The sequence below is a fragment of the Callithrix jacchus genome, chromosome 5 (assembly GCF_049354715.1).
Source record: "Callithrix jacchus isolate 240 chromosome 5, calJac240_pri, whole genome shotgun sequence".
Classification (NCBI taxonomy): Eukaryota; Metazoa; Chordata; class Mammalia; order Primates; family Cebidae; genus Callithrix; species Callithrix jacchus.
In genome coordinates this window covers 73,108,786-73,132,664 of record NC_133506.1, presented here as the reverse complement: position 1 = coordinate 73,132,664, position 23,879 = coordinate 73,108,786, and the positions used below count along the sequence as shown (strand labels likewise).

General features: G+C 50.2%; 1 protein-coding gene across 15 annotated transcripts in view; it reads left to right on the top strand.

The window, feature by feature from the left end:
* Positions 1 to 23,879, top strand: part of SLC13A5 (solute carrier family 13 member 5) — a 31,556-nt gene that overhangs the window by 2,838 nt on the left and 4,839 nt on the right. For 2 of the 15 annotated variants that reach the window (XM_078372832.1, XM_035299734.3), the window contains exons 2-10: positions 5,500 to 5,517; positions 5,768 to 5,904; positions 8,724 to 8,911; positions 9,606 to 9,774; positions 11,699 to 11,821; positions 17,037 to 17,252; positions 18,505 to 18,605; positions 19,498 to 19,616; positions 21,841 to 22,002. In XM_078372832.1, the coding sequence (XP_078228958.1) occupies positions 5,500 to 5,517; positions 5,768 to 5,904; positions 8,724 to 8,911; positions 9,606 to 9,774; positions 11,699 to 11,821; positions 17,037 to 17,252; positions 18,505 to 18,605; positions 19,498 to 19,616; positions 21,841 to 22,002 (1,233 nt within the window). Of the gene's footprint in view, positions 1 to 4,023; positions 4,175 to 5,388; positions 5,518 to 5,767; positions 5,905 to 8,723; positions 8,912 to 9,605; positions 9,775 to 11,698; positions 11,822 to 17,036; positions 17,253 to 18,504; positions 18,606 to 19,497; positions 19,617 to 21,840; positions 22,003 to 23,114; positions 23,808 to 23,879 lie in introns of those variants that run through there. The other 13 variants (XM_078372835.1, XM_035299736.3, XM_002763978.6 and 10 more) reach the window with 9 other exon arrangements.

Here is a 23,879-nt window from a genome sequence, read left to right as displayed (position 1 = left end):
TCCTACCCTCTCCCCTGACACTGTGGGGGCCATTCTAGACTAGGAAGGGTCAAGCCTGTTGACTTCAGGGATGAGGTACCTCCTGGGCTTCCAAATAGTGGGGTGGAGATGAGGGGGCAGGTAACTTTGTATCTCATCCTCTTTCCTAGTGGGTGTGTTTGATGCCTCCAGGAATGCACAGTGTACACTGGTGACATGTGCCACCTACTGCTTCTAAATTTAGAGAATCAAAAGCTACCGAGGACTTTGTGTGCCATATGTGAAAAATGAGCACTCCTAAATCCCTAATTTGAAGATGAAGACATGAAACAAGAGAGGAGAGAGACCAGGGTTGGGAGCAGGAGGAGCAATCTTCGAGTGACATTGTTTACAATTGCTGTCTCATAATAGTAAGAAACAAACTGATTTTTAGCTAATATTATTGTTTTAAAATTCTCTCCAATGCACCCTCTCATTATCGGCTCCCAGAAGGGATCATTCTCATGGCCTGCCTGGGGGTACATCCCTGACACCAAGGCCCAGAGAAGTTAGTGACCGGGCCAGACAGTAGCTGACAGCAGATGCCAATCACGTCTGCCTGGTGTCAAAGCCTGGACTTCCAGGCTGCTGTTCTGTCTTTAGTTAACCAGCATTGATCCTTTCTCCTGCCCCCAGCCTGCCCCACAACAGGGGAGCTTTGGCAAAGTACAGAGACATTTTTTGCTGTCCCAACTGGAGACAGTTCTACTGGCATCTCATAGGTGGAGGCCAGCAATGCTCTCAATATCCCGCAGTGCACAGCCCCCACCACAAAGAATTTAACTCAAAATGTCAGTGTGCCTGGCTGAGAAACCCCGCCTTGCCAGTAGGGAGTTGCCCTGGGTTGCTCATGGGATGCTGAAGAAAGATTTATTTTTTTTGTGGCTGATAACACAACCCAAACAAAGAATTTCTAAGTCTTCCTGCAATGTGTTGTGCAAATAATACATGCTCTTCTGGGTGATGACAAGCAGTGATTGTGTCCAGGTGCATCTGTTCTTCAGCAGCGTTGTCATAGCTAAACTCGGATGAATGCTGTCGATTCCTTTAATAAGCATTTGCAAAGATATCCTAAGTGTTAGGCCTGTTTTAGATGCAGAGGACAGAGTGAATCTAGAAATACAGCAGGTTCTTGAATAATGTTGTTTCATTCAACATCATTTCATTATCATGTTGATCAGGGGGGAAAGGAAGGATCTTTTGAGCCCAGGAGATGGAGGCTGCAGTGAGCTACGATCGTGCCACTGCACTCCCGCCTCGGCAGCAGAGTGAGACATTGTCTCAAAAATAAATAAATAAAGTGAGAGAGAAAGAAAAGAAAATGATTACTGGCTGGGGTCACTGTCCGTGGAATTTGCATATTATCTCACGTCCGCAAGAGTTTTCTCCAGGTACTGTGGTTTCCTTCTGCATCTCAAACATGTGCATGTTAGGTGAATTGGAGTGTGTTTGTCCCCGACCTGAGTGAGTGTGGGCGTGCATGTGAGTGTGCACTCTGCAATGGAATGGCATCTTGTCCAGTGCTGGTTCCCACCTGTACCCTGAGTTGCTGGGACAGGCTCTGGTCGCCCAAGGCCCTAACCTGTCATAAGTGGGTAAATAATTATCTCACCTGTTTTTATTCATGATCCTTAAATATCTGTATAGCTCACATTTATTTCGGTGTTTAATATTGGAAGTGTTTTGGTCTTCATATAGAAGCTCTGTGATGTTTTCGTGACCAGGAATACGCTTCCAAGAACCAATCGATGGTGTGAAGGGAGGACTCACTATACTGTTTGTGCTCTCGAGTCACACACTGCTTGTGGTAGTAGAAGGACGATTGAGGAAACAGGGACAATCCCATATGCTAATGTCTGAGGGGGGTGGTATTCAGAGGAAGGGCACACCTCAGGCTGTGGAGGGGGCACAGGGAGACATCTAAGAAGGAATCTGGAGCTGAACCCTGATTCCTCACCCCAGGCCCAGGGCCTGGGTAAGAGGAGGAGGCTGTGAGAGGGAGAGCACCCACCTCACTACCTCAGTTACTGAAAGTGCTTTGGGGTTGCTGGAACCCAGGGTGAAGTGGGTGACGACATGAGGCTGAGGGGATCCATAGAGCCTGGCCCCTCGAGGAGGATCTTTTAAGTCCTGCTGAAGCCCTTGGGATTTGTCCTGAAGGCAACAGGAGTCTTTTAAACAAAGGGGTTGTTAATAAGTAAAATTTCAATGACGCAAAAGAAATAACACTGGAAGATATGTCCTCTCAGCAAGGCAGTTTACTTCTATAGAAGGGTGCAGGACACATGATGGAGGAATGATGGCCACCGCATGCTTGGACAAGCGGGGAAGCGGTACTTATGCCTGACGGGGGTCATCCCTACTGCTGTGTCGTCGTCCCCTATTGGCTACCATTAGACCGCACAAAGTAGACTAATCGTGATTGGCTATTTTAAAAAGAGCCAGGGTCCAAGCTGGAGTGGCAGGGTGGGTGTTTTTGTGGGAAGGACGGTTATGGGCGTGTCAGAGCAGGTAGCTGGGGTGATTAGGTGACCGGGATGAGTCAGGATGGAGGAGGGGGTGTAAGGGGTAAGGGGAGCAGATGTGAACTACTGATGAACCGGTGGAGAAGGCTGTTTACTGGAATTACAAGGAAGTTAAACTTTAAAATAGAGATTTAAATAATAAGAGAGCTGGACATACTGACATACCGATTATTTGAAGAGAAACCTGGGGTTCACTGTAACACAGTGCTATGATCAGATTTGCCACAGAGAAAGAGGGAGGACAGTATAGTTGATGCAGATAGGGAGAACAAATGAGAGGAGAATTGCTGTGAGATATGGAGAGAGGAGGAGATTCGGCCTGAGCAAAGGCAGTGGCCATGGGGATAAAGGAGGGGGTGGGAAAAAGGCCCAAAAATCAGAGGTCAGCGCCATAGGTCTTGGTGACTGATTTAATTGGAGGGGGCTGGAATGAGGGAGAGGGTACAGCCTGGGTAATTAAATGAGGATGACAATAAGAATGCTGATGGAACATAAAACAACCTAGGGAGGTGGCTATTTTTATTATGTAATTATTATCATATTTATTTCAATAGCGCTAGGGGTATACATAGTTTTTGGTTACAGGGATGAATTGGACAGTGGCAAAGTCCGAGGTTTTAGTGCACCCGTCACCTGAGTAGTGTATGTGGTGCCCCATGTGTGGTTTTTTATCCCTCACTCCCCTCCCAACCTCCCTGCTTCTCAGTCTCCAGTGTCCTTTATACCACACTATATACCTTTGGGTACCCATAGCTTAGCTCCCACTTATAAGTGAGAATGTGCAGTATTCGGCTTTCCATTCCTGAGTTACTGCTCTTAGAACAATGGCCTCCACTTGCATCCAAGTTACTGCAAAAGACATCATTTCATTCTTTCTCATAGCTGAATAGTATTCCATGGTGTCTATCCACCACGTTTTCTTTATTCACTTCTTGGTTGATGGGTACTTAGGTTGGTTTCATGTCTTTGAAATTGTGAACTGTGCTGTGATAATAGGTCTTCAAACCAAAGAGGTTAAATTATTGACGCAAAGTCCTAGGATGAGAGAGGGGCCAGGCCAGCAAGTGCTTGTTTGAAAACCCAGCCCAGTCTCACCCCAAAGCCAAATCCCAGTGCTAAGTGACTAAAGGTGGTGAATGGAACGTTCACAAAAATGTGAATATGAATAGCATAGCTTGAGGCCTTTGTCATTAGAGAGATGCCACTGGGAACACCAAGCACCATCTTCTCAATTGTAATGAAAACAACCCTAAGACCCTCCTGGTGGCTCATGCCTGTAATCTTAGCACTTTGGGAGGATGAGGCAGGTGAATCATTTGAGGTCAGGGGTTCGAGACCAGCGTGGCCAACATGGTGAAACCCTGTCCCTATTAAAATTTTTTTAAAAAATAGCCAGGTGTGGTGGTGGGCAACTATAATCCCAGCTACTGGGAGGCTGAGGCAGGAGAACCACTTGAACCCAGGAGGCGGAGGTTGCAGTGAGCCGAGATCATGCCACTGCACTCCAGCCTGGGCTACTGAGCAAGACTCCATCCCCCCCCGGAAAAAAAAGAGAAAAGAAAAGAAGAAAACTCCAAGCAAACCTTGAAAACTCCCAGTGCTGGCGATTTTCTGGAGGAACTGGTTTACAGGTACATTCCTGGAGCAGAGAAAGTCAGAGCAGCCCTTTGAGAAAGAAATTAGGAATAGGTATTAGGAATTTGAGGAAGTGCTTCCAGGGGCCTCTCCTAAAAAGGGAAAGACCGATTTAAAAACAGGTGAGCCAAAGAAAGTAGAGTGATCACAGCATTCTTTTGAGGGCCGAAAAGAAATCACATTTACTCAGATGCAGGAAGGCAGAGGGGAAGTGAAATGATCTGCCAAACTTACAGAGTATTTGCAGTTTTAAAAATGATCAGCCTGAACATTACTAGCCAAATGAATAAATGACCACGGCAGAACTTTGAGAAAAGGAAGTGGAATTGAAGGCCAATGTGGAGACAAATTGCACTTAGCTTTCAAAATGGAGAGAATTTCACTTATTTTGTAAAATGATTTTATCTAATTCTTACAGCATGTCATTAAAAATGGTATTTAAGGCTGGGCGTGGTGGCTAACGCCTATAATCCCAGCACTATGGGAAGCCGAGGTGGGCGGCTCACCTGAGGTTAGGAGTTTGAGACCAGCCTGGCCAATATGAAGAAAGCTCGTCTTTACTACAAATACAAAAAAAAAAATTAGCTGTGCGTGGTGGTGGGTGCCTGTAATTCCAGCTACTTGGGAGGCTGAGGCAGAAGAATCACTTGAACCTGGGAGGCAGAGGTTACAGTGAGCCAAGATCGTGCCATTGTATTCCAGCCTGGGTGTCAAGAGTGATACTCTGTCTCAAAAAAAGTATCCTATTCTCCTTTTCCTTCTCCTCTTCCTCCTTTCTTTTCTTCCTTCTCCTTCCCCTTCTTCCCCCTTCCTCTCTTTCTTCTATCCCCTCCTCCTCCTTTGCCTCCTTTTCCCTTCATTTTCCTTTTCTTCCTTGTCCTATTCTTGATCTTTTCTTTTGAGAGGCAGCAATCCAAGGTTTGAGAATATGAAAGAACTTCCCTGGAACCACACAGCTGGGAAGTAGGGAGGCAGGAAGGAGGGATGGGAACAGGGCAGGAGTCCTTTGAGGATGGATCCTATGCCTGCCTCCCTGTCTTGACCTCGGAAAGCTGTGCTGACCAGGGCTGGGGAACAGGATCATTTTGAGGGGATTCCCTCTGAGGACACCACTGTGTTTTGGTGATCCATGCCAGCCACTGTCTGGGGTATTCTGGGTGTGGGGAGAGCAAGGTGGCCACATGCCGAGGCCTCAGGACCATCTCTTCAGTTTGTCAGGTGTGCCTACGTCATCATCCTCATGGCCATTTACTGGTGCACAGAAGTCATCCCTCTGGCTGTCACCTCTCTCATGCCTGTCTTGCTTTTCCCACTCTTCCAGATTCTGGACTCCAAGCAGGTGAGCAGACCCAGGGGATCCTGGTGACTTCCTGGTTCTCCCCTTGCCTCTTTCTCTAGTGCCCCCTCTGAGCCATGCAGGCCTGGGGGTGACTGGAGAAGCTCCATTTGTGGATGCCCCCTGGCAGGGGGACACCACTGGAGCCTGCATCCCCACTCCAAGCTGTCCCTGAAGTCAGCATCCAGGGACTTGGGTGGCTCAAGGGTGTGGCAAGGGGCAGCCCTGATGGGCCCTCCATGCCACGCTCTAGGTGTGTGTCCAGTACATGAAGGACACCAACATGCTATTCCTGGGTGGCCTCATCGTGGCCGTGGCCGTGGAGCGCTGGAACCTGCACAAGAGGATTGCCCTGCGCACGCTCCTCTGGGTGGGGGCCAAGCCTGCACAGTAATTATGCCTTCTCTCTCTTGACATGTGGCTCTGCGTGGGCCCCAGGGCTGGAAGGGGATAGAGGGTGGTAGAGGCCAGACCACCCACTGGTGAGGACTGGCCATGGGACTACCTGGGCTTGGCTGGATGGGGTGAGTTACAGCTTTAGCTGGAGAGACCAGATGCACGTGTGGTGGTGGCCCATGGTGAATAGCAGTAGGTAAGGGTCCTCTGAATCCAGAGGAGGTGGGTCAGCAAGAGTCCTTGCAGACTTGGAAGGCTTCCAGTGGGAGGCAGCTACCTGCAGGGTTCCACTGGGAACAAATTAAATAGAAGCTGGATCAAGCTGTGCCTGATGGGGGAGGGGAAGCAGTCCAGAAGCGGCTCAACTACCCAGCTAATGGGGAAGTGGAAAAGTCATCTTTCCAAGCTGGGGCATCTATTCCCCCTGCAAAGAAGCTTCTTATCTTCTTCTACATTGCTCCGTATACCAGCTTCTCCATTTCCAAGATGTCCCCTGCCAATCCAGCTGGCCATTTCCAGCTAAGCCATGGAGTCGATATAATCACTCATAATCATCATGGGTATATTGAGTGTCTACACAGCCCCAGGCATGATACCAGGAGCTTATCCATTGCCTCATTTAATTCTCACCACAACTCTGAGAGTTGAGTATTCTTACCGCCCACATTCTATAGATGAGGCATCCCAGGCAGAGAGGGATAAAGTGATTTGCTCATGGTCATGTGGGGATTGGACCCAGCTTATCTGATAAGGCCTGTGTCCTCTCTAATCAGACACTCAGGGCACATCTTCCTTTTGAGGCAATATGTCCCCTCAATGATGGCATGCCCTGGGCTCAGCCCTCGAGAGTCAGCTGCTGGTTAGTTCACAGTAAATTCCTCCTGAGTCGCCCATGTGTCGGGGGTTGTGCTGGACCCTGAGCATACACAGACTCTGGGCCGCCCTGCAGGTGACCCATGCCTGGGGCTCCCTTGGTGCCTCAGACTCCCCTGAGCGGGCGACTTTGTGGTTCTCTGATCTCTGTTACCCATCCTGGCATTGATTCCTTCTATTGATTGGTTTAGCATCAAATCAAAAGCCATTGTATTTTCCAGAAATGATAGACCCCAAGAAAGTGGACCTCGGAGCCCTCAGAATTCATGTTCTTGGCCCCCTTGAGTGGCCAGCTTGGGAGGCCACTCCAATGGGTTTCATTCTGCAGCATGCTGGAGAGCTTCCCCTTCCAAACCCAAGTTCATCCACAATTCTCTCTCCTTCCTGCCACTTGGCTCCTCTGAGCAGGGTCTCCAGTTAGTCCAAGGCACTGCCTGTCCTGGGGGGGTCACCTTGGTGCCTTGAAACATCATGTAGCAGCCTTGGTCCTTCTAAGATACCTCCATTCATGCAAACTCTCACCCTCCTCCTAGCCTGGGTCCCAGGCTTTGTTTTTATGGGTCCATAATGTCTCCCTGTGTGGACACCAGCTTGGTCCTGGTGAAGAACAGCTCCTAGGAGCCTCTTCAGGTTTCTACCCCTGGGTGAACTAGGAACACTGAGGAGGAGCCTGACTGCAGCAGGACATGCAGACTGAGAACAGGCAAGCTCTTTTTAATTTTTGAGACGGAGTCTTGAGCTGTTGCCCAGGCGGGAATGCAATGGTGCGATCTTGGCTCACTGCAACCTCTGTCTCCCGGGTTCAAGCAATTCTCCTGCCTCAGCCTCCTGAATAGCTGGGATTACAGGTGCCTGCTACCATATCTGGCTAATTTTTTGGTATTTTTTTTAGTAGAGACAGGGTTTCACCATGTTAGCCAGGATGGTCTCGATCTCCTGACCTCATGATCTGCCTGCCTAGGCCTCCCAAAGTGCAGGGATTACAGGCATGAGCCACCATGCCCAGCCAGGTGAGCTCCTGTCTCTAGCCTTGTACAGCTAGGGTGTGTGGAGCCACAGAGCAGAGTCAGGCCCTGCCCTGCTCACAGCCTAAGGAGAAAGCAGACGTTGAAACAGGTGCTTTGAACCCAGCACAATGATGATGACAGTAGTGGGGAGGATTGAGAAGGGTGAGGCCAGCCCCACCTGGTGCACACTGAGAGGGTGGTCCCAGAGGAGGGACATTGTTTGGGCAGCCTCTGAGGGACCACAAGGAGTCTTCCTGATAGATGGCAGAGAAGGGAGCAAGCATTATAAGCAAAGGGAGCCTATTTTACTGTTTGTGTGATCAGGTCCACTGCAGAGTGGAGGGGTCAAAGTGTATGTGCGGGGGGAGACAGTGGGGGCGGAGTTCCAGCTGGGGAAGAGTCACACTTCACCCAAGCTTCCTCCCCAGCTCACCCTACACCTACTCTGCTTAGCCCTTCTGAACTTCTGAGAGGTGCGGCAGGGTTTGGGGTGGGTGGTGATTTCCTAGCCAGAAGTGGAAAGCTGGGGCTGCCTGCACGGAGAGTATTCCAGCACGCCCTAGGGCAAGCTCCATATTGAGTTGGCACCATCTGGATGCTTGGGCTTCCCCTGCTAGATGGTGGGGCAGGGGTGCTCCTCAGAACCACAGCTGGATCTGAGGCCTCTTGGTAACCCCAGCAGCAAACACAGTAGACATCAGTAATGTATGTAGAAGAAGCAGGAGGGAGAGAGGAAGGGAGGAGGCAAAGGAGGGAAGAAGGGAGGGAGGTAAGGCCCTGAAACTGTCATCCCTATTCAAATAGCCAGTCTTGAACTGGCCTCAACACCTGTGCAACCCCGCAGGGGTGGACCCCGTCCATGGTTGCTCCCTGGGAAGTGTTGAGGGATGGGGTGGGGATTCTCTGGCTTTCCTCCCCGCCCCTCCTCTGCAGGCTGATGCTGGGCTTTATGGGTGTCACAGCCTTCCTGTCCATGTGGATCAGCAACACGGCTGCCACAGCCATGATGGTGCCCATTGTGGAGGCCATGCTGCAGCAGATGGAAGCCACAAGCGCAGCCACTGAGGCCGGCCTAGGGGCCCTGGAGCTGGCGGACAAGGGCAAGGCCAACGAGCTACCAGGTGAGCCCCTGGCGGCACTGCCAGGCTGCAACAGCCTTCCCCTTCCTCTGTTGGCAAACGCTTTGGCCACCTCCTTCTCCCTGTCTGCTTCCTGAAGCCCTCCTTTAAATACGCATAGAGAAAACAATTAGAAAATGCTGTTGTCATCAGTTTTAAGAATGGGATTCTTGCATAGAAGTTGGATCCTGTAATAGAGTTTGAAATCAATGTGTCCATTCGATTATTCATTTGGGCATCTTTTGAGCATTTACTGGGGGCCCCTCCCTCCTTGATATGCCTGCTCATCCTCAAGGAGCCCTTCTCTGACCTTTCTTGAGTAGCTCAATCCTTCCACTCTCTGCTCCCATGGATCTTGGGCTTGGTGTCCCATGCTTGCTTCCCTGCTAGGTGCCAGGCTCAGGGAGGGCAAGTTAGCATCTGCCTTGCCATCTGCCATGTTCCCTTACCATCCCCAGCCTGGTGCAGTAGACACAGGGTCTGTGGCTGATGGCCTGATTGCCAGACCCAGGGCAAGGTCTGGGTACAGAGAGGAATTGGGCACATCCCTGCTGACAACTCTTATGGAACCCAGTGGGGCAGCTAAATCAGCAGGGCTGGGATGTCCCAAACCTCAGGTCAGCAGCAGAGTCAGGAGCTGGGGCTGGGTGGGCAGCCCCCATCAGTGGCTTAGCTAACAGCGCTGTGCCTGCCACAGGGAACCAAGTGATTTTTGAAGGCCCTCCTCTGGGGCAGCAGGAGGACCGAGAGCGAAAGAAGATGTGCAAGGCCATGACCCTATGTGTTTGCTATGCGGCCAGCATTGGGGGTACCGCCACCCTGACTGGGACAGGACCCAACGTGGTGCTCCTGGGCCAGATGAACGAGTGAGTTCTTGATCACATCTTCTGGGGACAACAAAGTGGGTACCAGGGCTGGAGGGACCTGCCCACCTCTCTCTCCTCCTCTGCAGGGTCCTGGAGCTCGAGGCAGCCAGATCTGGCCTGGGAGAGCCTGGCAGGGGTGGAAAGATGTGGCCCCTTCCAGCCTCTGTGTCCTGGCACCCCTGTGCCCACACACAAGCCCATAGGGAGCTAATGCCAAGGAGCTAACACCCAAGTCCGCTGTCTGCTCTCATGCAAGTCCCACTATCTCCCCTGGGCTCAGGGACTCTGGCTCAGAGAGTGACTGTGGATTGAACTCTGAGCTAAAGTCATGGTAGATGACAATGTACTCCCAGACACTGGGTCCTTGGTTGAAACGTGTAGAAAATAGACACCTCTAAAAGACTCCCCACCACTCCTTTGGATCACTCCCTGTGGTTGTTAATGGTGATGGTCCCATGATATCCGAGGCCTACAGATGCTGTGAAGGGCTGGGGTTGGGTCATTCAAGGCCTCACTGCTTCCTTATAGTCCCACAAATTGCCTTTGAGGTGACAGGTCCCCTTTTGAGGTGTCAGCTGAACCATGAGATGATTTGGAACTTTCCAAAGCAGCCTTGGCCACAAAGGGACACAGGCCATGAGGACCCCATGTCTGTGCCTGGCCTTCTGCTGGGCGGGACTGGACTGGGATCACAAGAGGGAGAGAAAGATGGACCCTGCCACAGGGTATTCATGGTCTGTTGAGGGTGGCAAGATGCCGGGGGGTTCCAGGCACGTCTGGTAAATAAATGCATTAATTGAGGTATGTGCTAATTGCAGTGGCAGGAATGAAAATAAGGTGGTGCCATCCAGTGCAGACAGGAGCCTGGACAGGGGTGGGGAGGGCAGTGGGCACAGGAGCTGGGAGGTGGAAAGGACAGGCCTGGAGCCTGGCTGGGCAGAAACTTGAGGTTCAAAATCAATTTGGTTTTAATGTCAGGAGTGTTTTCTGTAATGATATCCTTACAGTTCTCTGGAAACTTTCTCTGGGAAGAGCGGCCTGTCTAGGCTGGGTGGGAAAGCTCTGCGTCTGCTTTGCCACTCTGTTTTTTTTGAGAAAGAGTCTTGCTTTGTCGCCCAGGCTGGATGCAGTGGTGTGACGTCAGCTCACTGCAACCTCCGCCTCCCCAGTTCAAGCAACTCTCCTGCCTTAGCTTCCCAAGTAGCTGAGATTATAGGCATGCGCCAGCACGCCAGGCTAATTTGTGTGTGTGTATATGTGTGTTTTTAGTAGAATCGGGGTTTTGCCATATTGGCCAGGCTGGTCTTGAACTCTCCTGAGCTTGTGATCTGCCTACCTCGGACTCCCAAAGTGGGATATCAGGTGTGAGCCATGGCACCTGGCCTGCTTTGACATCCTTCAGCTAAAGGAGACAGCCGCTAGGGCTAGCAGAGCCTGGGGAATGGGAGGCAGAGCCTGCGGCAGAAGCGACCCTCCTCCAGCCTCCGCTCTGGGAAGATTTTGAGGTTTGCTTTGCCAAGGGTTGGGGAGGGCATCCTTTGCAGAAACCTGTAGGGTGAAATTGCTGAGGTCTCTCTTCGGATCCTCAAAGCCATCAGCCAAATTACATGCATATGTATACAAAGGTGTATTTTTCTGGAGGGATGAGCCGTAGCGTTCATGAGACTCTTAGCAAGGCTTGGACACATAGAAGGGTCAGTGGGTCATTTCTTGGCCTTGTCTTGTGCTGTGGCCATGTTCTGAGGTTCCCACTCAGTTAGGGGATAATGCTTAACAATGGACTTGGTGGCTAGACCTCTGGAGGATGTGGCCTCCACTCAGGCCCACCTCTCAGGGCCCAGCTGCTGGTCTGCCCCCCTACACAGGGCCAGGCCCGCTCCCCGAAGCTCAGCATCTGAGGTGGGGACTGGTGTCTCCTTTGCAGATTATTTCCTGACAGCAAGGACCTGGTGAACTTTGCCTCCTGGTTTGCATTTGCCTTTCCCAACATGCTGATAATGCTCCTGCTCTCCTGGCTGTGGCTCCAGTGTATTTACATGAGATTCAAGTAAGTTTGAGCTGCTCACAGCCTGATGATAAATGATGCCTAATGATGCCTCAAGGCTGCAAAAAAGCCTTCAGACTCCACAGGCGGGTTTACACAGTCCTTTGTCCGGCCCTGACATTTCTCCAGCCCTGTCTCTTGCTAGTCTGCCCTCCTGTTCCTTCAACCCTGGGCTGCTCTCTGAGCTTCTGCACACATGATCCCCTCTTCCTGGAATGCCATTCTCTACCTTCCCACCTCCTCAGCCTTCAAGGCCAGTGCAAATGCTGCTTCCCTGAATCTCCCCCCACCCCCATTCCATCTCTGAGCCGTCCCTGGTCATATCACAGCCCTATCCTTCAGTATCTGCATTCGGGTTCCAGTGACTTAGAGTTCCTCCAGAGCCACTGGGATGCGGGGCACAGCTCCTGGCACAGGGAGGAAGAGCGAGTGAGTTAAAGCAATTAAAGATAAGCTGGTCCCCACGTACCTGTTCGATATTACCGGACGAGCTTCCTCTTGCCCATGTGGGTCCATCAGGCCAGGTCACAGCAAACCTGTGACTCAGCTCCAAGCTAAGCTCATATGCTCTGTGCCTCAATTCACAGGGAGTTTAAGCCAAGTAAAATCAGGAGTAATGACTTCCAAATCAATCCAAACCTAGACCTTTACTGCATTCCTCTGATGTTCCCAGCAGTGTGCAGGTCCTGGAAAGTTTACCTTCCTCTTCCCAGCACACAGGCAAGTTCATCAGAGGCCACCTTTGATGGCAGCCAGACTTTGGACAGGAACCATGACTGGTGGCTCGAAAATATCTAAAAAAAGTTCTTGTTATTTTAGAACACACAAATTTATCTGTGGTGCAAAGGTGAACATACCACACCAGGATAGAAAGTACTGAGCTCTGAGCTAAGTGCATATACTCTATGCCTCAATCCACAGAGAACTCGAGCCAAGTAAAAACAGGGGAATATGTGACCAGAGGGAAGAGACTGCAGAGCCGAGAGGCGAAAGTTCCCACAGAAACCTGTGATTTCATGAGGAAAATAGGGAATTTTCCTAAGTCTTCTTCTGAAGGAGGAACTGTTTTGAAAACTGCCATTAAAAAGTTGCTATACAGGCCGGGCACGGTGGCTCACACCTGTAATCCCAATGTTTTGGGAGGCCGAGGTGGGCAGATCGCCTGAGTCAGGGGTTTGTAACCAGCCTGGCCAACAAGGTGAAACCCCATCTCTACTAAAAAAACAAAACTTAGCTGGGTGTGGTGGCCCACACCTCTAGTCCTAGCACTTTGGGAGGCTGAGATGGGCAGATGGCCTGAGGCCAGGAGTTCAAGACCAGCCTAGCTAATATGGTAAATTAAACTCCATCTCTACTAAAAATATAAAAATTAGCCGGGTGTGGTGGAATGTGCCTGTAATCCCAGCTACTTGGGAGGCTGAGGCAGGAGAATTGCTTGAACATGGGAGGCGGAGGTTATAGTGAGCTGAGATCGTGCCACTGCACTCCAGCCTGGGTGACAGAGTGAGACTCCGTATCGAAAAAAAAAAGTTACTATACACATTCAAAACAGTTATAACAAGGATAGTAAGAATAATAATTTTATTTTTTGAGGCAGATACTCACTCTGTTGCCCAGGCTGGAGTGCAGTGGCACGATCTCAGTTCACTGCAACCTCAGCCTCCTGGGTTCAAGTAATTCTCCTGCCTCAGCTTCCTGAGTAGCTAGGACTATAGGTGCCTGCCACCATGTCCAGCTAATTTTTGTATTATTAGTAGAGATGGGGCTTCACCATGTTGGCCAGGATGGTCTCAATCTCTTGACCTGGTGATCCGCCCTCCTTGCCCTCCCAAAGTGCTGGGATTACAGGTGTGAGCCACCGCACCCAGCCAACAATAACAGTGTTAATGATCATTACCCAAACCTCACTCTGTCCTGCCTGTGGACGGGGCAGGGAAGCTGCTCACATGGCTGCCTGGCCACCTGTGACAGCAGCTCTCTCTGCCCTGCGTCTTGCATCTATACCAAAGTCCTGTTCATTTGCTCACATCCATCGAACAGGCCTCCCAGGAGATGATTTCAAACCTGCTGCCAGTGGGCATCTGTGTCTCCTCATGGGCAATAGAAATAATCATGGGTAACATTTATTGATTGTTCATGATTTGCCAGACACAATTTTGAGCACTTTTTTTTTTTTCGAGATGGAGTTTCACTCTGTTGCCCAGGCTGGAGTGCAGTGGCGCAGTCTTGGCTCACTGCAACCTCCGCCTCCCAGGTTCAAGCGATTCTCCCTGCCTCAGCCTCTCGAGTACCACCATGCCCAGCTAATTTTTGTATTTTGAAATAGACACAGGGTTTGCCATGTTGGCCAGGCTGGTCTGGAACTCCTGACCTCAGATGATCTGCCCGCTTCAGCCTCCCAAAGTGCTGGGATTATGTAAGCCACCTCGCCTGGCCTGAGCACTCTTAAACTTAATTAATTTTCATAACAACCTATGAGGTTGGCACTATTATTATTATTCCTAATTTACAGACAAGGCAACTGAGGCATGGAGAGGTGATGTGGTATACACAGGGTTGTGTCATGGGGAAGTAGGGAACTGAGACTTGAACCCAGGCACTTTGGCTCACTGTATGGCATCCCCTCTTGGGGAGGCTGAGGGTTGCTGCCCTTAGTTGCCTCTAGACATAAGCATGACCAGGTTTCAGAGCATTAGTTGTGGCCCAGGGGCTGCCCTAGAACCCTAAGGCCCACTGAGGAAGAGGAGGGAGATAGCATGGCACTGGGACTACAAGGGCATCATCAGCTTCTTGTCTGGCCAGAGGTGGATGTCAGGCCACTGGAGATTCACAGCCAAGAACCTGAAGCTGCAGTCCACCCAGCCTGGCATGGCCTTCTTATTGACTGGCAGGGGAGCCTGGGAGTGTCTGCAGCAGGGGGCTTCTGAGCATGCTCGCGGTGGGGTGTGTATCTGCAGTCCATTCCAACCCTTTCCTGACAGCTACTCTAGTTTGGATGCCTGCAGCGTGGCTGGCCAGTGTGGCTCACAGGAGCTTTGTTTTGATTCCAGATCTGGCAGGTAGAGGACAGCTTTTGCATTCAGTTTGAGTGATGGGAACAGCGCTGTGGCCCAGGCCATGTCCTACCACAAACTAGGACCTGGAGATCCCTGCCTGCCTTTGTGGCCTCATGGACCGCTCCTCCTGAGGCCAGGGAGCACCTGTCTCCACTGCAGGAAGCAGCTGCGCTGTCAGCTCTTGCTCCCACTTGAGTTCCTCATCTGAATGGTTGTAGAGAACAAGGTTAAGGTCTTGGCCTCTAGCCTAATCTAGAAAAACTCCCTTGCTGAGGAGTCTAGTGTAGCCTCCTAGACTATATCTAGCAAAGGGGGCCAGACCTGCCCCCCGCCCCCCCGCAGGACCACTGAGAACTACGTGGGATATTATTACTGGTTATACTTAAGTGTCCCAACCAGGCTCACCTCCTATAATAGGGATGAGGGTTTTGGGACCCCTGCCAGGGCAGAGGCACTCAAAGCTCAAGGATCTCTTCCCTCTTCTTGGCTCTGCAGCATATTCAGTCCAGGTTCACTGTGGGGCATCTCGGTGAAGGCAGGACACTGTGGTGCCCACCCCTGATCCTGACCTAGGTCCCTCACAGGCCAACTGGATCCATTTGCTTGCATCTCATGCCATCAGATGAAATTAACCCAGAGCAAAGCTGCTTAGCACGGGAGACTGAAGGCTTGGCGGTACCACTGTGGGCACCAGCTTTGGACAACTGCATACCATGCAGCCTCAGAGTCTGCAACTACTGTGGTGTTGGGGATGAGCCTCCAGCACCAAATGCAGGCTCTGTATCCTGGGCCACTAGTAATAGCAAGGTCACCCCTTCTCCTGGAAACCTGAAGCCGTTGGCTGAGCCCGAGTCTCTAGAACGACAAGTGGCAGCAGATGTGAGGTGCTTGGTAGAGCACAAACTTGACCATGGCCATGATAGCACAGAGGCTCCCTCTTACACCAGCAGAGTCATCCTCATGCACACTATTTTCTAGAGAATGTCCCTGGCAGGTGACCCTCAGGACACAGAGCCTTGCCTCCTTGCCCTGCAGGGGGATCTTGGCCAGCTATGCAGACCCAAGATCCAATCAGTGTTGCCTCTTTTCTTGACCCCTGAGCACCCCAGAAAGCCGTGTCCTGATGTTCTGGTGTCCCCATGCTCCAGGCCAAGCCACCATCACACCAACACTTGACCCACAATCTCCAAGGCTGTTCACAACTAGCACTGGCTTCGGGAATTAGCACCGATTCCATCAACCCCTACCCTCCTAGGATTATGTCTTAGGGCCCCCTGAAGAGCTCTCCCAAGGGATGGCTCTCTGAGGACAATACTCTTGGCCTTGCCCACCCCTTCAAATCAACAGTGGCTGGAACTGGAATGTGTGAATGCAGTCTTCAGGAACTGGGGCCCCTGTGCATGCCTTAGTCCTGTGCACAGGGGCCCCAGTTATCCCCTCTCCACAGCTGAGCTACCCTCTGCACCTCCTCCAAGAACCTCCTCTTGTCTCTGCCTCCTCATGCCAACACCACCTTAGGGGAGGCCCTGCAGGACACCCTGGGCAATGGACACTGGTCCTAAGGAGGCCCATCCAGCATGGAGGTGCCCATCCTGGGCTGGCTTCCTTCCTGCCCTAGCCATGCCTGCTGCTAGCCCCAGGGCCTCCTGAATCCCTCATCCTGCACCTCCAACTCCTGGGAATGCAAGGACCCATTCTGCTCCTTACCAGCCCTGCCTGCCAGGATTCATACTCACTCCCTGTGTCTTACTGAGCCACCTTGGTGACGGGGGTTGGCATCCCAACACCATCAAAGCTCCAGACTGAGGTGGAAGGAGGAAGACTTGGGAAGGATGTGAGGGAGTCCTGGTCTCACCTTGAGCAGGCTCTGGGACTTCTTATGGCCTGTCCCCAAGTGATCCTGGAGCAGCCAGTCTCCAGGTGACTGGGCACCTGCCAAGACCCTCCAGCCTCTCTGCTGAGCCTTTTCCCTACTACATGCTGGGAAGGAAGAACAGGAGAGGGAAAGAGGCAGGAAGGGCCTTTCTCCAGGCCTCACAGCAGGCAAGGGCAGCCTTATGTGTCTTTCTGCCACATTCTGCTGTAGAATGTTTATGCTCCATCTGACTAGTACGTGAGCTAACCAGTCTCCTCTGCCCTTCTCTCATCTTTGCATTCTCCAGTTTTAAAAAGTCCTGGGGCTGTGGGCTAAAGAAGAGGAATAATGAGAAGGCTGCTCTCAAGATGCTGCAGGAGGAGTACAGGAAGCTGGGGCCCTTCTCCTTCGCGGAGGTCAACGTCCTGATCTGCTTCCTCCTGCTGGTCGTCCTGTGGTTCTCCCGAGACCCCGGCTTCATGCCCGGCTGGCTGACTGTCGCCTGGGTGGAGGGTGAGACAAAGTAAGTCTTTGATTCAATAGAAATCGCTGGCTTAGGGCTGGGTGCAGTGGCTCACGCCTGTAATCCCAGCACTTTGGGAGGCCAAGGCAGGCAGATCACAAGGTCAGGAGATGGAGACCATCCTGGCTAACACGGTGAAACCCTGTCTCTACTGAAAATACAAAAAATTAGCTGGGCGTGGTGGTGTGTGCCTGTAGTCCCAGCTACTTGGGAGGCTGAGGCAGGAGAATTACCTGAACCCAGGAGGCGGAGGTTGAGGTGAGCCGAGATCGCACCATTGCACTCCAGCCTGGGTAACAAGAGTGAAACTCCGTCTCAAAAAAAAAAAAAAAAAAAAAAAGAAAGAAAGAAAGAAAAAGAAATTGCTGGCCTAGTGCACTGGTGCCTAAATGCTGTAGTTCTTAGCTACAGGTGGCAAGAGGAATGTGGGCTAGGCACTCATGCTTGGTCAAGGTTTCTCTTTTTTTGGAAGTTGGGTTTCACAGAGCACTCTGTTGGTTTCATGACTTATTTTTGTGTTTTGACCGAGCTTTACAATAAGACCCCAAATGTGTTCCTGTGGTATCCTCTCCTCCCTGAGTAAGCTGAGCAGAAAATACTTGGCCAGGCACGGTGGTCACAGCTGTGCTGAGAGAGATTTCCTGGGCTAGGATTAGGGCTCCCAGAGCTCTGGTTTCCAAATCTCTGCTCTGCCATCTTCCCTTTCTAATCTTCACATCTGGTCAAATCCTCCAAAAGCACACATCCAGGGAGCTTCACAGACAGAGACTTGGCAAAGTGGGTACATGTAGTTTTTCTCCTGCCTAAGATGTTGTCAGAATGGAAGAAGGTGGAGAAACATGTATATCCTAGAAAAGGCGAAAGATGTGGGCAGGGAGATGCTGCCTATCATGGCCATTTCATTTTGAAGGACAGCTTAGGTCAGCACCAAAGTCCTTGTGGCCACCCTGGTGAACCCAAAATTCTAGAGAACCTGGACGAGAAAAGGTCCTGAAACACACCTATGGAGAATGCATGCACCAAGAGAGGGAAGTAGGCTACTTGGGGTCACCCAAAGTTGGTGGCCAAGAGTGTGGGCATCTTGATTTCTAGCCAGGACTCAGTCTACCACACCACTCCTGAGCTTGACTTTTAGGGCTATATGAGCATGTTTCTTTGCATTGGAGCATTTAGACACAGAACTGCTGGTGTTGTAATGGCTTTGTTGAGTGACTGTCATTGCAGCAGCTGAGCTGTGCTTTTCCCCACCTAGGTATGCCTCCGATGCCACTGTGGCCATCTTTGTGGCCATCCTGCTATTCATTGTGCCTTCACAGAAGCCCAGGTTCAACTTTTGCAGCCAGACTGAGGAAGGTAAGGCTCCTGTCCTGATCTTCCAGTCATCGGGACTGGAGCACAGGAAGCAAAGGATCACTATGGGATGCCCTGGGCTCTGAAGGGGGAAAATCCCATCATATCCAAGAGGATTAGCTACATAACAAAAGCCTGGGAGACAGTGGCTTTCAAGCCACGGGTGGTATTATTTAGTGCAAAATGTCTTCTCTTTTGCTTTTTAAACATTTGAAATTTTATTTCTAGTACAACAGGAACAGAAAATGTTTTAAATTTCCCATAACACCATCAGTAACTTTTTGTTTTCTCTCTTCCTCCCAGTCTTTGCTAATACGCATATATATTACATTATAATCAAAACACACACAGTTTGAATCCTATTTCTTTGTTGTTTCTTCTGCTGTTTTTGATTGACAGTACACTATAAACATTTCTCACTATTGCTATGGTCCTCAAATATATTTTCTCTAATAATGGTATTATATTGCATAGAGGGGATGTAATAATTCTCCTGTCATAGAACATTTGGGCTGTTCTGAATTTTTTATTTTCAGAAATTAATGTTTTCTTGTATATAGCTTTTCCTTTGAGGGTATTTCTCATTTAGGATAAACTTCTAGGAGTAATATTGCTGGGGCAATAGAATATAAAGTCCTAATGACCCTTAAGATGTATGGCCAAATTGCTTTTCAAAAAGGTTGTACCAATTTCTGATGCTATTGGCACTGTGTGGCACAGTTTGACCACATCCTTACCAGCAATGTATATAGATTAGTGTAAACTCATTTATAGGGAGGAGATGGTATCTTGTTGTCCTTATTGGCTTGATTCCCGCTTGATATTAGATTCCTTTTGACTCCTAATGCTGCTCTGGGGTGTGTGTGTGTGTGTGTGTGTTTATTTTTCTTCTCAGAAAGGAAAACTCCATTTTATCCCCCTGCCCTGCTGGATTGGAAGGTCACCCAGGAGAAAGTGCCCTGGGGCATCGTGCTGCTACTAGGGGGCGGATTTGCTCTGGCTAAAGGATGCGAGGTAAATTCTCCAGCCACAGGCTGCCCAGAGCCCTCTTCTTTGACAAGAGGGTGACATTTCTCTGCCCTTCCATCGCTGGGCTTGTGTGTTTCTGTGCCTGTATCAAACTGCACATTCCTTGAGAACAGGGACTCTTGTCTTCCCATCTAGGAAATCTACACCACATATAGGGCCTGGAAGACAGAAAGTAACCTTTGAGTGATTGCAGGAGTGAGTGAATGAGTGACCCTGGTTAGCCAAGAGGGGCAGAGGACAGTCAGGTACCCTCTGGGGTTTGATAAGAATGACCTCTGCTTTGATTTTTCTGAGGGAAATCTTTCAAGTCCTTGTCAATATTGTTTGTTACTACCTTTGGTTGTTCAGCTGCCTGAGCTCTTTGTTAACATTGTAGCTACTTCAAAATTTTTCTTTAGCTAAGTATGTAGCAGCATAGGAAGAGAGGAACATTTTGGAAAATACCCAAAAATATAACTTTCTCTACTTCCATCCTTCCCTCCTAGGGAAGAAATGAGCCAGAGGGAGGGGTAAGCCAGCTTGCTGCTGCTGTCCTCCAACCAACCGTCCACCCATTCGGGAGTGTAATAGATAGACATGGTCTTGTTATTGCTGCTTCCTCAATATCTAGGACACAGCTTGGTGCCTAATGGGTGCTAAATTGTGGGGGTGAAAAAATCCATCCATTTAGTCATCTCTTGATCCATTCATCCATGTATCTATTCAAGTCTCCATCCATCCATCCAGCCAGCCATCCATCCAGCCATCCATCCATCCACCCTCTCATCTATCCATCCCTCCATCCATCCACCCACCTACCTATCCATCCAGCCATCCATCATCCATCCATCCATCCACCCAACTATGCATCCATCCATCTAAACATCCATCATCTATCCATCCATCCATCCACTCATCCATCCATCCATCCACCTATCCATCCATCCATCCATCCACTCATCCATCCATCCATCCATACACTCATCCATCCATCCATCCATCCATCCATCCATCCATCCATCCATCCATCTATCCATCCATCCATCCAACATTCCTATTAAGTCCCTAGTGTTAGGCCAGGCACAGAGATTACAGAGGAGATTGAGATATGGTCCCTGTTCTTGATAGACTTCAAGACTAGGGAGGGGCACATATGTGGGAGGGCATTTCAGGAAGTGGGACATGAACAAGGGAGAAAATGTGAGGTATTTAGCTGAGGAGAAGTAGAAGATGAAGCTAGTGAGGCTACCAGAAGCCACTTCTCTGAGGGCCCCAAGATAGCAGGGTGTGGACTGGATCATGAAGGCAATAGACAGCCACTAAAGGACTGAGGCCAGTGGGTGAGTTGGTCAGATCTGCAGGTCAGGAAATCACTCTGATGTCTGGAGTCGGGGCCTGGGACAGACAGGGCATGGAGGAGAACTAGCTGAGACTCTGCAGCCTTTGTTTCACTCAGGCTCAGAACTTTGGACTCTGTGGACATTCTCTCCTTGACATTCCTTCCTCCTCTGGCCCCCAGCACAGCACCATCTCCAGCTTTCCTTGAGACTCGGACTATTCCTGCTCAGCCTCTGTTGCTGACTTCTCCTCTGTTCTCCCTGAAATAGGAGTGTTCATCCAGGCTCTGTCCTTGGCCTCTCCTCTCTTTACGCTTTGTTCTCTCTCTGGACAATCTCTTCTCAGCTCAAAGCCCTAAATCTAAACCTCAATTTCTGGTCAAAATCAATCTCCTGAGCTTCCAAAATTGTGGAGGACTGAAGAGGAGGAGATGGATGTGAGACGTTTGGGTGACTTGGTGCCTGAGTGGGTATAAGGAATGAGGGGAACACAGACCTGGCAGCATAGTTCCCAGCCTTCTGGGTTTGGACAGCTGGTGGATGGTGAGTCCGTTCACCAAACTGGGAGGCCCAGAGAGAGAAGCAGATTCTGGGCTATCGAGGATGAATACAGGGTGGCGCATATTGACATGGGACATCTCATGGGACATCTGGGTGGACATTTTCAGAAGGCATATGGGTGTGTAAATCCAGAGAGTAGGCCAGATGGCTGGAAGTACAGATTTAGGAGACAGCAGAGTGAAGATGGGGATGAAAATGGTGGGAATGGATGAGGTCACCTATGAGGTATAGAGAAAGAGGGTCAGGAGAGGAGGATAGCCCAAGCTTACTCTGGCCCTGAAGGAACTGCAAGCCAGGAGCCCTGCAATAACTGCCCTCCTGGTGCTTCCCAGGCCTCGGGGTTGTCCGAGTGGATGGGGAAGCAGATGGAACCCTTGCACGCAGTGCCCCCAGCAGCCATCACCTTGATCTTATCCTTGCTCGTTGCCGTGTTCACTGAGTGCACAAGCAACGTGGCCACCACCACCCTGTTCCTGCCCATCTTTGCCTCCATGGTAAGTAACCTAAAGATGGGAAGGGGCCCTTCCATTTCACAGGAAGCTGTCAACACATGGCCATGTTCTGGGTCCCTAAAGAGGCAGCGGTCCAGGCCAGAGCCAGACCAGGCTTTGGAGACCTAGGTCTGGCTGTCATGTGGATTTGTGGACCCTAGATGCCTCTGCTCCTGAGGACTCCGCTGCTTTTCCACTCCTCTTTGTACCCCTCATGCTGGCCAAAACATCAAACATGGACCAAGTTCTCAGATTTGTTTTATAAATCTAATTGGATTATTTTTCAAGCTGGGGAGATAGGACTTGGGCTAAAGAGGAGCAGGCCAGAGCCATGGTCTCTGAGCACAGGTGTGCAGAAGGACTGCAGAGCAGGAGCAGCACTGGCTGGAACTCCCCAGGAAGAGGCCTTGGAGGAGTGGGGACTTGGGAATGGGTGGTAGGAGAGAGATAGTTCTGGGAAGGTGGAGCAGTGCACGTAAAGGAAATGGTGCACATGACTGCGGACTCCTGGAGGCCTTGCTTGACAAGCACAGGGATAAAGGATCACAGGGAGTTGAGAGAGGTAGCTGTTGCTCGTGGGAAAAACTGCTGAGTGCCAGGCTAAAGCGTTCTGTTCTGTGGACAAGCATATTTTTGAGTTGGGATTGAAAAGAAAGCAGAGCTTATAGGAAAATCAGTGGCTACCATTTTTTGCATTTCCTGCTGTCACCCATTGCAAAGATGTACCAGCTTCAGGGGAGTGTGAAAAGAGCCCTGGTCTTGCAGTCAGAAGACCTGAGTTCAAGATGTGGGATCTCTGCACATGGCCCTTAACTTCTTTCCTCCTGGAGCTGTGCTGATGGCCAAGTAAGATTAGGGCTATGAAAAGCCTCTGTGGACTGCAAAATGAGCATGGGAGAGGCTGTCATTATTCTGGAATTGGGAGACAGATTGACAAAGGGCCTGAACACAGGACTGAAGTTGGTAAATTTCCATTCAGCTGCCTGGGCGTCTGTGTGTATAAAAAGCAAAACTAAGTGGTTTTTTTCCTTTCCAAGTGAAGATGAAAGTGTTAAAAATAGCAAGGAGGTGAAAGTGTGAAAAATAGCAAAGTGGCCTGTCTCTCTTCTCCTAAGCAGGCTGCCCAGACAGATGCCCAGTAACAGGAGCACCTTTCCATGCCGGGCGCGTGGTGGCGATGTCTCCTCTCTCCTAGCAAAGGCCCTGGCTTTGTCATCTCCAGCCCTAACTGGGAACACCAAGGGTCCCAACCAGACAACTGCAGGCTCTAACGGGCCCTTTGAGAACAAGCTTTTCTAGAACCCCAAGTAAAATTTCCCCCAGCTACCTCTAAGGCCCATCACAATCTTGTCTCATGCCTACCTATGAGAAAAGAAAATGTGGTGGTCATTCAGCTGGGTTGCCAAGGAGTGTGGGGTGCATACACCATATGGTACCCAGAGCCAAGAAAATGAGGATGGCGGAGGAGAGGCACCAAGGAAGAGCCGGGCCCCTGCCTGGGACATCTCAGTGATTCCAGAGGATGTAGGACTTGTGGCAGTCATTTCGGAGGGCTGTTTACCAACAGGAACCATAACATCAAATCTGCTCAGACCCCTTGACTCAGCAATTTTATGTTTGGGAATACATCTTAGGAAAATAATCAGAGATGTCTACAAACATATATTATGATGTTGTATGGCAGAATTATGAAAATATATTCGGAGTAATAGGGGTTTGCAGAAATAAATTATCATATATTCATATAACATAACACTATCAGGCCATTAAAAATCACAGTTTCCAAGAGTAATAAAGTGGGAACATGCTTATAGTGTTATTTCTTTAAATTGCAGATGGTATATGGCTAAAAGTGTCTGATAATGCAAAGATGTATACAG